A 15498-nucleotide genomic window follows, 5' to 3' on the forward strand; every position below is an offset into this window, starting at 1 on the left:
GAGGTGATATACATATGCCCAAAGTTCAGGTGAAAAACACCTCACCTAACCTAACCTAGCTAATGCCGCACAGAAAGCTGAAGTAAAACAATTAGGCACCTGTACAGCGTCTTCTATTTGGAAGATTCATCGCAAGTTACTTCGTGCATATGAAAAACAAAAATTAATTTCACTTGGTCGGTACGATCAACCGATGGACCGGATTCAGGGTATTGCCCCATCATTAGTACCGAGCAGGTCACTTTAGATGGAGTGAACCGTCTGAGTATCCCGGCCAAACAACATTAATTCCAGCTAGTCATAAACGCTTTCTGTAGTTGATTCATTAGGATATCTACCGCGCCACCTGCAGGCCAGGAAACAACTCCACAAACACATACTCCAGAGTTGGAGTCAGAATAATGATGACATTCCAGAGAGGTGCACTCAATACTCTCAAAGGTTAGGTGAAAAACGCCTTAGCTCTTGCCTTTCATGTAGACCTACGATTTTGTAGTTCAGCTTTCTACACAGCAGACAGGAAAGAACAAATATATGCACTAAGGCGTTCTAACCGTATAAAAGAACAAACACGAAGATAAAACATTCAATTTGAGTAGAGCCATGAAGTTGATAGCACAGTCTGCTATCGAAAGCGCTCGCATATAATGAGTAGAAGTTATTAAAGCTTCAAATCCTTTTTGTAAACAAATGTTAACATTAATATATATATATATATATATATATATATATATATATATATATATATATATATATATATATATATATACATACATATATATAAAATAAACATCAATGTGTGTATTAATATATGTTTTGAATATCCTCTTACCAATGTTTTCTCCTTTGTTTCAACTTACCTTTCCCAACTTACCTTTCTGAAAATGCATGAACAATCATTCGAACAAAAAATAGTTTCAGAAAGAAGGGACGACTTTGGAAGGAATACAAAGTCACAAAATTAACTCATGCAAATCAGATCAAATAAAAACAAAGTTGGAGCCCATATTTCTTTTATTCTACACAAAATATCTTACAATCGAATGACTTATGATTGAATGTCTGTCATATTCAGATATTCCTTACGATATTGACGACTTGGGAAAGCATATTTTTGAACTTTTCCTTCTTTTGTTTTGATGGTTCGTGGGTGTGTGTGCCAAAAACTTGAACAACGCGACCGCTGGTTATGAGTTTCACTTTACATCTTACTAGCCTCTTATTGAAATAATGATTGCACATCCAGGTTGTTTGATTCACTTCCTTTCTGTATATTAGAAATTCGTGCTCATCCAAAATAATTTTTGGATTTTTCATTCCAACATCGAAATATATCAAGCCTAGAAGTAAAATGAAACTTTATTTCAGGAAAAAAATGAACAAAAACAAATTTGATTTCTATGTACTACAAAAATAATATCTTACTTTACTCTACTTTTGAAGCCCATTATTCATCTTGGAAAGGAATAGTTGAAGATTTGAAAAATATTCCCAAATAAAATAAATTTCCGATATAAATTCCGATATAAAAATGTATTTACTATTTGAAAGGAGATGACTATTTATTTGGGAAAGAAAGTTTTTGGCTTTCTACTACTCCATCTGATACAAAAAAGGGATGAGAGAATTTTCTATGAATGACTATTTATTTTTCAATCAAAAAAAGTCACCGTCTTTAACTACACTCTCATTTTTAACAGACATTTCTTGATATTCACGATGACAATTGAAACGTAGGTTGAACAGCATAGCAGATTATTTTGTGAATGTGATACAAAATATCATCTACATCTCAGAAAACTATTATTAACTATCTCCAAAAGTATCTTATTTTTGGAAATATTACCAGTTTTCGCGAAACGAACTAGACATCGTAAATTAAGCTTATAATACCAAAAAATAACAAAACTGTCAGGTAAGAATGAGACATTTTTTCAAGGACAGATGGTAAGTAATAATTTACCTATTACATCTTTGAACATTTAGATAAATATTTTATTAATGTAATATAAAAAATGTAGAAATTTCAATTCACAAACAGCCTTCAGAGGACCTTTAGATTCACATCCCAAATTTGACATATGACGTCTACAATGACTTTTTCAAATCGGGAATACTTTGGGAAAACTTCCAAAGGAAGAAACAAAGTAATAGAGTCGAAAATAAACTGTTCAGATTCGTATTTGATCAAGGCGTGATAATGACCAAATTCAACGCCAGACTGCATGAATATTATAATAGTGGTCTGCTAGATTGAAATGTTCATCTATTTCGAACCTTCGAAAGAGTTTCTTGCTTCCGTCAGAGGTTCAGTCTTGTTTGAAGATAATCAGTGTTATTATTAGATTGACTGGTGCCTCAGCTATACTTGTTTCCTTTTAACAGTCAGTTAGTTTGGCGCATGTGAATTAAACAAAAATCACTTATTTATTTTTAACTTGATTACTTTATTCCTTCTTCAGGAAGTATCTCCACAATTTTTAGTAAAAAGATGAGTGAATGCTAAAAAGGCCTTTTTTCCATCAGCAAGCTTCCTTTTCATTTCTCCCTACATCAAGAAGATATTTCCAAAGTGACGTCATAGTGCCGCCATATTAAATTTAGTATATTGATCAGCTTGATCTTTGAAAGTCAGTAGGTTCGTCTAAAACACAGTTTTTAGACGGTGACTTCTGTAGTGCATTAGATTTCAAGCACAATGGGCCATTTCAATTAAGAAGTTATTAAGTCTATCGGTATTGTATTGACTCAAAAAGAATAATCGCTCACCATATTTTATATCTCAATGATATATGACAAACACATAGTCAGAATTCCCTAGATTCCTTACCTATTGTGAAAAAATAGCAGTTTCGGGTTACATTTAGATACTGAGTTGTAGTGTTCTTGGACAGCTGGTAAACAATACAGCGAGATTAATGTTCAATAAATTCCTTTATTGAATTTAATTACCTCGGACTTTTATTATATAATATGATATAGAATAAAATTGAAATGAATAGCTGAAAATAACAATTATATTAGTCAGCAAAAAACCCTGAAATGAAATCACCCTAAAATAAAATACAAACAGAATTTTGACAAATTTACTGGAAACTCTGCGACATAACTGTATACGATGGTGAAAATGATAGACACTTGTTTGCTGATATCTTTGGAAACTTAAGAATACAGTTCGAGATTTTTTTTATTGGTTTGATTCAGCTTGCCCTGTTTGTTTGTTTGTTTGTACTTTTATTTGTTCGGGTCAAAATTAGTAATTGAATTTTAACCCCCTTCATGTTAACAGATTGATTTGAAATTTGAGACACACATTTAGTTTTGATAACAATACAAATTAATATGTTATGTATCATTGTAAATCTAGAACGCTCACTTGGAAAAAGGTCTATGGACATGTCGAAGGATTTGTGGTAAAACTTGGGGTTTAAGTCCCAAACAAATCCATTGGATTCATGTGATGATTGTCAGACCAATGATCACTTATGGTGCAATTGCCTGGTGGCCGAAGGCTTTACAGAATACAGTCCAGGCGAAGCTCTCTGGCTTACAGAGACAGGCATGTCTGACTATCAGTGGTGCCATCAGTACCACACCGTCAGCGGCCGTGGAGATCCTTCTAGATCTATCTCCTCTCCACATTCTTCTAGAGAGAGAGGCTAGATAGACTGCATACGGACTTGTGCACATTACCAATTGCACAAATCGATTTAATGCAGAGTGCAACAGACTATTGGTTGACACTGAAAGTCACAGCATTCTGGAAATGACCTCTGACTTTATGCCTCCAACTGTCAACTACGAACTGCCTTATAAAGTACTATTCCCGAGTAGAGAGGACTGGATCCTCCGAGAGAAGGAAATAATTATTAAGGCAAATAGTTGTTGGTTCACAGATGGATAAAAAACACCTTCCTGTTCTGGTGCAGGTGTTTTTAGTCGCAGACCCAGGACAGAGATATCTACCTGCCTAGGAACGTATGCGACTGTATTTCAAACGAAAATTCACGCTATTGAATTATGTGCGGAGAAATTGGAAAAATCCAACCTCATACACAAGTCAATAAAAATATTCTCGGGCAGTCAAGCGGCCTTGAAAGCACTTGGTCCTACCGAGCAACGTCCTCGATAGGAAGACTTAACAGATTGTCTCTGGTCTGGATTCCCGGCCATACTGGCCTGGAAGTCAATGAGCTGCTGACTCCCTTGCAAAGGAGGATGCTGCAAGCAACTTCATCGGACCAGAACCTCTCATTGACATCGCTTTAGGCTTTGCCAAACAAACATTGAACACCTGCATGGTAAGAAGATTTATGGACTTCTGGCAGAATCTTCCAGGATTGGCTCACTCCAAGGCGTTTATACACCCTTCGAAGCTTGATACCAAACAGTTGTTGGACTAAAGTAGGGATGAACTACGATGTCTAACAGGCCTTCTTACAGGTCACTGCCATTTGAATCATCATATGCAGAGACTCGGACTGTCGGAAGACAGTTTGTGTCGCCTCTGTTTGGAAAATGATGAAACACTAGAGCATAAACTTTGTGCCTGCCCCGCTGGGAACCGAATCAGGATTTAAGAGTTCGGCAGAGCCGTACTCTTACCATCTAACCTGAAAGACCACTCACCATACAAACTACTCAGCTTCGTTAAGAAGCTGGATTTATTTGGTCGAGTGTGAATAGGTGTGAGCCACAATAAACCCTTGCGGGTTGCGATGGAGGGTCGAATAGACCCACTCACTTTAGACCTAACCTAACCTATCATTGTAAATCCAAAATGGCCACAGCTACAAAATGGCGAATTACATAGTGTTTCGCAACTACCGTAATATGAGTATCAAATGACAAAAAATGCAAATTCAAGATGGCAGCAGCTACAAAATGGCGGATTACATATTTCTTCACAACTACCTCAGTATGGGTATCAAATGAAAGGACTTAACTAGTAGAATAATAGTACACTTCGAAAAAGATGTAAATTCAAAATTGCCGCAGCTACAAAATGGCGGATCACATAATTTTCAACAACTATCTTTATATGGGTATCAAATGACAGGGCTTGATTGGTAAAATAGTAGTATACTTTGAAAAAGATGCAAGCAAATTTAAGATGGACGCAGCTACAAATTGGCGGGTTACATATCACTTTGTAATACTCGGGCACTAAATGAACTGAACAGAATGAGGAGAGTTGAGTAACAAAAGTATAAACAACAAAATAAAATAAGTAAAAAAATGTTATGTTGAAAAAAGATAATAATGGTGTAGATAATACATTGAAAACTGAAATATAATTCGGAATGTCCTAGTTAGCAGTCATCACCCCACTCTCCTCAGCAATCTACGGTATACATCAGATAAAAAAATGAAACGTTGGGCGTAGAATTCACATATTTATTCAGGTTACGCTACGTCCAACGATTTTATTATTTTTTTATCTGATCAATACCGTAGATGGCTGTGAAGACTAGTGTGATGACTACTACCTAGGACCTTTCGAATTATTTTTTAGTTTTTAGTACATCATCTACTTAATTATCATCTTTCCGTCTCTCAGTAAAATCGTTCAACAGAAACATGTTTTTACTTATTTTATTTTCTTTTTAAGTGGATTTTTTTAAGTCATAGGTTATCACTATCAGTTTGTCACGGTTAAAATCTGATTTTATACGGTTTTTAGAACACCAACGTAAATTTCACAAATTCTAAAATTTTTACTCCCGTGAGAGATTTATACACAACAAATCATGAGCAGTTTTAGATATACGTAATAATTCATCAAAAAGATATCATAGATAGTGTAATCTAGGAAGGAAAAGCTACTCTTCTCCTCAACGAGATACCAATTTTCCTTAAAAGTATTGTGACAACATTGCGAGAACATGTATTTCAGGTGGAATCTGTTTCGCTAGAGTTGATAGTTTTGTTGAATTGTTTTACGTGTTCTGTTGGGGATTTTATTTATATTTTGGTTTGGGTGTGAATGAACTAATGCGATAAGCATTTCATTCCTGATAAAAGGTTTTTCAATTGGCGCGGCTAGATTTTGGCGCCCCGTGGCGGCCATTTTGTTTTGGTGACATCTGTCAAATCTTTTGTTTATTATTCAGTTGTTTATGCCAAATCATCATGGCAAGTTACACGATTGAACAGCACATTCAAATGATAAAACTTTATTATCAAAATGAGTGTTCGTTAACGCAAACGTTGTGCGCATTGCGCCCATTTTACGGTAGACGTGGTGGGCCTTCACGGTCGACTCTTCAACATTTGGTGGCCAAATTTCAGACAAACGGTTCAGTAAACAATCAGCCAACACCCGTACGTTCAAGGAACGCAAGATCGGCCGAGAACATCGAAGCGGTCCGTGAAAGTGTACATCAGAACCCGAGGCAGTCTATTCCTCGCCGTGCACAAGAACTCGGCCTTTCGCAGACTTCAACTTGGCGAATTTTGCGTCGGGACTTGGGCCTACACCCGTACAAGATACAACTGACCCAGGAGCTCAAAGTTCATGACCATAGACAACGCCGTTTGTTCGCTGACTGGGCTTCGAATCTTTTGGAAGAGGACCCCAATTTTGGCCGAAAAATCATCTTTAGTGACGAGGCGCATTTTTGGATGTGTTAACAATCAAAATTGCCGTATATGGGCCGACGCCAACCCACGCGAGGTTCACCAGGTGATAATGCATCCTCAAAAAGTTACCGCTTGGTGTGGATTTTGGGCCGGCGGCGTAATTGGTCCGTACTTTTTTGATAACGACGTTAGTGAGGCGGTCACCGTCAACAGCGAGCGCTACAGAACGATGATAACTAATTTCTTATGGCCCAAATTGAACCATATGGACCTAGACGACATGTGGTTCCAGGAGGACGGCGCTACGTGCCACACAGCAAACGCTACGATTGACATTTTGCATGAACGATTTGAGGGTAAGGTTATCTCTCGCAGGGGTGATGTGAATTAGCCACCAAGGTCATGCGATTTGACCCCGAAAGACTTTTTCCTGTGGGGTTTCTTGAAGTCGCAGGTCTATACAAATAAACCACAATCGACCGATGCCCTAAAAGTGAACATAACACAGGCCATCGCTCAAATTCAGTCGGATCTATGCGGAAGAGTGATTGAAAATTGGACCACTCGGATCCGTGCCACCGTAAGAAGCCGAGGCGGGCATTTGAATGATATCATATTCCACACTTAATGGCATACATGCGCCTTTCAAATAAAAAAATAATTTTGTTAATACCTCATACACAGCTTGTTTTATTCCATTTCAACATCTACCCGCCCTTATTGAAAAATCCTATATAATCATACGTTGAAAATCATATTTCATTTTAATTGTTTTCAAGTTATCTTCATTCCATAAAACTTCGTATAAAGTTGATAAACAAAAGTGTTATATACTTATGATGCACTGTTTGGAACCTTTGGTGTAGTAATGAATATTACTGGAGTTTTTTTTTTCAACACCAAATCGTTATTTTCAACACCTCGACACGTGTTTCGATCACCAAGTGATCATCTTCAAAGAGGAAGATTAAAACTCAATCAGTTTTAATCTCAATCAGTTTTAATCTTCCTCTTTGAAGATGATCACTTGGTGATCGAAACACGTGTCGAGGTGTTAAAAATAACGATTCGGTGTTGGGAAAAAAAAACTCCAGTAATATTCAAAAGTGTAATATATCAGTCATAAAATTTGATCGATAACAATACCTAATAGCAGTTGTGACATGAGTAACAGACACTACGGTAGGATAAATTATTCTAAAACCTCGAATTTTGTGATAGTGACTATATTCATAAACACAGAAACAACAAATACCAATACAGCTTAGGAATATCCACAATTTCAAAATTTTTCCCTAATAATAGTCACGTTTTGAGCTAGCATGTTAACCGATTTATCTCTCTTCTGGCGTGGCTCATGATTGTGAATGTCACAACTGACTGTAACGATACTACCAGAGGTGACTAGTTTTGACTTGCATCTATTCAGTTTCGAACGAAAATATTGTGTGCACTTCCATACGGTCTTGGTTCCATATTTCTTGTAAATTATATAGTCATGGTTGTCCAGCACTATTTTTGGATTGTTCTTCGCAACATCGAAATATATTACACCTGGAAATGAATTGAAAAGAATAAAAGTGATAACTTTATACAGTCAACGTAATTGTATATTTGGTAACAAGTTCATGAAAGGCTTCTATAATTTTTATATGAAATGTTTGTCTTGAACAAAATAGATATTTGTATTACAATTTTAAACACAACTGTGATTCATAGTGGAAACAACAGTTATTTTTGAGTGATTTCATCAAATTTAATCAATTTGTCAAAAACTTATTGTTAGACAGCAGCGTTGAACGGATTACCATCGATTCTAAAGTTGAGGTAAAAGTTAAAAAATATTGATAACACGTATTTGATGAGCAATCGTTGTTGAAATATTTAAAATTGATGCCTACATGAGAGACATCCATACCATTCTGTATTCGCCGAAGTGATCGATGAACTGTAATCGATGGATCAATCAGACATAGTGGTCAAACACTGGAACTGACATCCAATATTAGTGTTTACTTCACTTCCTGTTGAATTCACTTCATTGTCATTTAATTTTGACCAACGTCTCTGTGGCTTTTTAGTAATTAATAATCAAAATTTGAATTTTTTCATAATGAATATTATATTTTTCATTCTTATTCCTACATTATAACGAAATTATTATTTTTGTAGCTTTCTATTTAGAACCATTATTTGGAAATCTGAATATGAAAATTACAATTTCGGTATCATCAACGCAAAGTAAAATATCGAGAAATTGCCCCTTTCGCAGGAACACATAAGCTGGGTTTAAGGCTGTCACTCGGGCCTGTTCGACGTTTCGGCTTCTGCTTCGAAGCCACTTTCACTTTCAATTGACGTGATCTACCTGACTCCAAAGTCTCGTCACTGGCTTGACGCCCCGGATGACGTTCGAAGGGCCCTTGTTGGTTCCAAGAACTTTGCTGCTCCAGGCTTAGATGGGCTGAACACTTATTGGTGGAAAAAACTACCAAGTACCCACCGCCATCTGGCCAGAGTTTTCAACTCATGGCTGGACGGAGAGCAGCCGATTCCAGATTGGTTTGTGGTGCTTGAATTCGTGTTATAAACTGTTTACAAGCATCTTACACACACGAATACTCACCGCAGTTGACCGAGTGTTCGAACGGATATATGAGCAGGAGGGTCGAAGAGAGGAGTCGCTGGATATGAAGAGAATCTGCTCATCGATAGATGTGTAATGCAGGACTCGATACAATATAAGCGTAACCTCTCTATGGCCTGGATCGATTACCGTAAGGCATTTGATACAATTTCGCATGAGCTCATCTTACATTTGCTCAGATGCCTTGCGGTACCCGACAACATAGTGAGATGCATTGAACAACTGATACCACTTTGGCGAACTTGCTTCACCATACCATCTGGTCAAGCAAGAGTCCAAACAGGGTGGGTCACTTTCAGAAGGGATGTATTTCAGGGTGATTCCCTCAGTACCCTTCTCTTCTGCATCTCACTATTGCCATTATCCGTTGCGCTCAGAAATACTCGAGGGTATAACTGTGGCACCCCCGGAAACCGGAGGCACAAGGTCAACCATCTGTTTTATATGGATGATCTTAAACTTTACGCCTCTGGAGAAAAGGATCTCCATCAGTCCTTGAGGGTGGTAGAAGAGTACACACATGCTATCCGTATAAAATTCAGGATAGATAAATGTGCAATGGCCCATCTTAAAAGAGGACGATGCGGGGACTACGGAGAGGATGTGCAGCTCGTAGATGGAAACGTCCTACACCATCTGGATGCCGGAGAGACGTATACTTACCTCGGGGTGGAACAACGCCACTCACAAGAGGTAACATCAGTGAAAAACTCTCTCTGCGGCAAGTATCAGCACAAACTTCGACAGATCTGGTCATTCTAACTATCGGGGAAGAACAAAGTTGCTTGCCGTTCCAATCTTACTCTACTCGCTTGGGGTAGTGAAGTGGACTCGGTAGCAGCTGTGTCAACACGACGTAAAACCCAAAAATTTATGCGTCTCTATAGGAGTTTGCATTTCAAATCGTCCGTTCCACGGTTGTACTTCCCCCGACACCAGGGTGGCAGTGGACTTTTGAGATAAGAGTGTCTACATGACAGAATGGTACTAGATACAGCCTGTAAAGTCATCAGGAGTTCGGATCCCCTTCTCTGCATGGTCCGTGACCATGAGAGAGCAGGAATTGGAGCATTTCTCTTTAGGGCAGCTGCCCGAGCAGCTGATGAACTCGGTATAGTTTTCGACTCTGAACGGGGTGACCACAACTCTGTCACCGAGTTGGAACCCGTTCAGCAAAAAGCTCAGATAAATGCCGCAGAGATCACCTTACTGCTGCAGAGACACAAGGATGAGCCACTACAGTAACCAATGCCAATATTGAAAATGAATAAAGAGTTAGCCACATAAAGCATTGCTTTGTGTATTGTAGTTTTTGTAATGTTCTCAGCAACTTCACTTAGCGCCCTAGGAGCTAAGTGGATATACATCGATATAGAAAATTGTAAATATTCCGAAAACCTATCACCTTCAGTGTTGTTGAGGAAATGTACCTCTTTTACTTGGAAAAGGTGTGGGATTTAGGTTTTTTCATGGAAAATACCAGAAGTTTACTGGCAATTTGAAATAAATAATGACAGTGTACGCAGCGCCCTCTAGATGTTTCATGAAAATTAATACGAAATTATGATCTCCCACGTCAAAAAAAACGGGGAACCAAATTTCATGCAAATAACTTCATTCCGTGTTGTGTTTGTTATCCTCGCAAGGATAACGACGTTTTGGTAAAGATCCATTTGCCATCTTCTGGTGATGTCCCGAGGTGATATAGTTTGGACCTAAACTAGGTTTGGACCTAAACTAGGTCCAAACTATATATCGTCAAGCTTATTTCAATCTCAAAATATAACAGATTCACACTGATATTCTTACAAATCAGTAGACTTTGATGGCAATTTAACCTTGATGGGGTTTACCCGGGGTTGTGTAAAACTACTGTGTACACGTTCTTAACTCACAGTACGAGTACTTAGAATTTTGTTGAAATAGTGTGGTTTTTTTCAATAGGCCGAAATAATAGTTCCATCTTGGACCCCAGTGGGTTTTTATAGTGATTTTTGTTAAAAATAACTATCTAATAAAAATCAGCATTTCTGTTGAATTGTTGATTTTCGAACTACTCTGCAACTTATTTGACTTGCCATCGCTACCAACTGTGAAACAAAAAATCTTATATATTACTTGATACATTTCTAAAATACTTTTCAGGTCAATTTAATACAGAAAAAATAAGGAAAAACAATTAAAACCATCAAAGTTCAGTTTGAATTCATATACAATATTTCGAAAAAAGAATTGCTTAATGAGTATTTGAAGATTCACGAACTATAATTACATTCTGAGATAACATATTCTGATATTTCTCCTGTTTAGGCGGATCGGGCTTATGATTGTGCTGATCAGCGCTGACCGTTACAATTCGACCAGTTGTCACCAAAGTGGACTTGCATCTGTTTTCCTTATTTCGAAAATAGTGGCAGCACTTCCAAACCGTTTTGTTAATTTCTTTCCTGTAGATCAGGTAGTTGTTGTCGTCAAGTACAATTTTGGGATTCTTTGTCGCAACGTCAAAATAGATAACTCCTGAAAATGCAAATGTTTTAGACTTTGCCCTGGTGAACATTCGCATGAAGCTGTGGTGATAAACCACGCATTTTTTTCATCAACGAAATATGATCCTTCATACTTAATTATCTTCATTTCAGTTTTGACGTGTATAGTCATCTTAGTTTTGACATATCAGAGATTGAAAGGAATTGAAATTGTGTATTTTGCAGTTTCTGTGGAAATCATTAGAGAAATAATGGTTTGTAAATGATATATAGGACCTTATTTGGATCTTTCTGAAAATTCTCACCTTCCAGTGTAGAAAGAGTTTAATATATGCCGAGGATATTAGAAAACAAAAGGTAAGTGCTAGCTTTAAAATTCTTCAGGTTTGAAGGCCTGAGATAATATCTGAAAACCTCGGCCGCGAAAGAATCAACCATTTTGCTAGCTTCAGTTTTTTTTTCATTTCTGGGAACGTAGACAGAGTTTGGCCTCCGAAACGTTCAAGAAGTAACTTATTGGGATGGACTAGAAGTTTGTCCTTGTGAGGAAGATGAAAATTCCCAGAAAGTTCAATAAAAAATGATTTTCATCACAAAAAGTACCATTTTTTATGTGATGCTATATTGCAAAAGCACTACAGTATCTACAACAAAACAAAAAAAAGCTATAATAAAACTCCAACATGCATAAATAGAGCTTGCATGACAAGCTCCAACTCCATAAACTACAGATATAACTTGAACTGACTGTAGATGACCCTGACAGAAAATGCAGTTTTGCGGTTTAATGTCCGAACGTATGACTGCAAATTGAAATTGCATAACAAGTATTTGCTTGAGCACTTTTTTCTCGAAGAAAAATATTGGCCGCGAGAATACGTGATATTGGTCTGACATAAGCCCACAAGAGGGGAGTAACCCCTCTTCACCCCTACGTCACGCTCAAATCGTCAGATTTCGATAAATGTACTTTTTTACCTCGAAATTGAGCCACCAAACCTTAATCTGACGCATTCGAATATTTTTGAAAAGTGATTATTTTATAAATCTGACGGGCTGTCCTACTTGCCCGGCTCTTAATTGAGGGTTTATGGATGGTAAACGGCTTCAACAGGCTGCACGGTATCCCCTCCTATGTTTATCTGTTATGTAAATCCCAAAATTTCCTCTTGGACTCCCCTACTCTATGAAATTTCTGTTAATATATTATTATGATGTATAAATAACGCATTCTCCAAGTTACTATTGGTACCCCATAATCGATCGGAAATCCATAAATGTTATGTTATGATCGACCTTGTATATAACCAACACCAACTAGAAAAAATATACCACTTTTAGTATCAAAACGATGTGAGTGATGATTGGATAACGATATTCTTTAGACGTGAGACAATGGCATTCGATACCGTGAACCATGACATTTCATTTCAAAGTTTAGAGGAAAACATATCATCAAGAACTACTGGAATAACCGAATACAAGTTACTCTTTACCCGTTACAATGGGTGTGCCACAAGTATTAGGTACGTACAATATTTTTCTTGTTCTTCATAAATAATATGTATAACTTGAATAAAATCGACGGGACCTTGTTATATCATGCCGATAATACTGATGTGATGTTTGTTGGAAAAACTTGAGAGCATATACAGTGTCACCGATAAAGTCCGCATCAAATGGGAAACTTTTTTATTTATCGTTTTATGTGAAATTTGATTTTGGCAGTAGATTTTGCTTAAGAAATGATGTCAAATGGCGTCTACAAAATAGGTCACGTGATTTCCTTAACCTGTCAGAATTGACATTTAAAAAAAGAAACATCGAAAAATGACATTATTCTTCAAAATATCCAAAAATATCAAAGGATTAAAACATTTTCTTTTGTAATTTTATACCCACACACCAAGTTTCAAACCCATAATAAGTATTTTATATTTTCACTATTTTTCCGCATTCCTGCTTTTTCTACTTATCAAAATTTAAGCACACCTGTACTAAATCATTTATTTTAACTAAACTCGTCACCGAATTTATTTTTTTGTAATATAATAATATTTTAAGAGCCTCTTTGATGTTAAAAACAAATTTTGAAAAATAAAAGTTGTCAAACTTGATGCAAAGTTCATCTAGTTTCAACGGGGCTTTCCAAACTATGCAGTACTTGAGTTTTTTAATGAGCAAATGGCCTCACAATATGAATTAAAACAAAACGGAACATTAGGAAACAATATCTTAGAGTGTTTATTGTTTTTTTAACAAAAAATACAGTGGAATTTAATCTTAATTAAAAGGAACTGAAAATAAACATGTACCTATACCTAATAGCAAAAAAACACGAAAAAAAGACTCACGACATTAAATACACTACATTTCTGTATGTCTTCCATCGCGTTCTATGCAGATAATTGTCCTTCTTGATACATCTTTTATTGAGTTGCTGATACTCACAGGGTTTATGTTTAAAATAGAGTTTCTGATAACAGTTTCTAGGTGATGCACGTCACGAAAAGGTCTTTGTTTATAAACGATTTGTTTTAAGTAACCCCACAAGAAAAAATCTAGTGGGGTTAAATCTGGCGACCTAGGCGGCCATATTTGCTCCATATTTCGCCCAATAACTTTGCCCCTAAACATTTCTAAGTTTCTCTTTGACTTGTCTTGAACTATGAATAGGAGCCCCGTCACATTGATACCACAGACTGTGTCTTATTTCAACCGGCATATTGTCCACTATATCACTGATCTCAGTATTTAGAATTGCAAATAATCCTGAGAAGTTAAATTGTGTCTAAAAAAAATGGTCCCATTACCTGATTATTTAAAACACCGCACCACATATTTGTTTTAAATGAATATTGGTCCCGACATTCTATCACAAAATGAGGATTTTCCTGAGCCCACCACCTACAATTCTGGGAACTGACTACGCCGTTCGATTTGAAGGTAGCTTCGTCGGTCCATAGGATTTTGTAAGGAAATTTTCTGTTTAATTCTACTTCTCCTTGGTACCAGAAAGAGAAATCTAGTCGAACATCGAAATCTCTTTCCTTTAAGGTATTTATAAATTTGGATTTGTAGGGTTTGAATTTATTTTTATGTAAAATTGCTCTTACGCTTTCTCTTTCAACGCCAGTTCTATCTACAATATTGGTAATACTTGATTTTCCCTGTTCGATAACATCCAGGCAGACAGCCAACTGAACCTCATCATTATTGCGTGATGGATTATGACGTTTTTTAAAAGTATTTTCAACTGAACCAGTCAGTTTAAATTTTTTTAAAATCCTACTTACAGTGGATTGCTGTACATGTCTACCAGGATGTCTTGCGTTAAAAATATCAGCCACTTGTCGATGCAATGTGTTTTCACCACAAATTAGCACAATTTCAATTTTTTCTTGTAAAGATAACATATTATTTTAATTTTCATACATTACATTGAACTAACGGGCATTAATTTATTCAGTGACAGTGACGTTTTCTAAAACACATTATGTAGTTTCATATTTTTTCACAGCCTACCCAGTTTTTTTAAATTAGTGTTGTTAGCGGAGTAGGTAAATGTAAATACTATGAGTTTTTTCTTTTATTGAATGGGCTTCAAGAATCACGAAATGATGTTTCCTAATGTTCCGTTTTATTCTAATTCATATTGTGAGGCCATTTGCTTATTTAAAAACTCAAGTACTGTATAGTTTTGAAAGCCCCGTTGAAACTAGATGAACTTTGCATCAAGTTTGACAACTTTTATTTTTTAAAATTTGTTTTTAACATCAA

At 36.6% G+C, this 15498-nt stretch overlaps 1 protein-coding gene across 32 annotated transcripts in view; it reads right to left on the reverse strand.

Moving 5' to 3' along the window:
• LOC111504582 (uncharacterized) overlaps positions 1 to 15498 on the reverse strand; it is a 377607-nt gene that overhangs the window by 217708 nt on the left and 144401 nt on the right. Inside the window, exons 4-5 of one of the 32 annotated variants that reach the window (XM_023159214.2) lie at positions 11502 to 11749; positions 8116 to 8136 (exon numbers count right to left, since the gene is read on the reverse strand). The exons of 28 other annotated variants lie outside the window; for them this stretch is intronic. In XM_023159214.2, coding sequence (XP_023014982.2) covers positions 8131 to 8136; positions 11502 to 11749 — 254 coding nt within the window. In that variant the 3' untranslated portion in view covers positions 8116 to 8130. Of the gene's footprint in view, positions 1 to 996; positions 1341 to 7792; positions 8137 to 11364; positions 11750 to 15498 lie in introns of those variants that run through there. 3 more of the 32 variants (XM_023159195.2, XM_023159190.2, XM_023159181.2) reach the window with 3 other exon arrangements.

This window comes from Leptinotarsa decemlineata, unplaced genomic scaffold (genome assembly GCF_025532065.1).
Source record: "Leptinotarsa decemlineata unplaced genomic scaffold, Ldec_3_MD MMD2_tig00026328_RagTag_RagTag, whole genome shotgun sequence".
NCBI classification, from domain to species: Eukaryota; Metazoa; Arthropoda; class Insecta; order Coleoptera; family Chrysomelidae; genus Leptinotarsa; species Leptinotarsa decemlineata.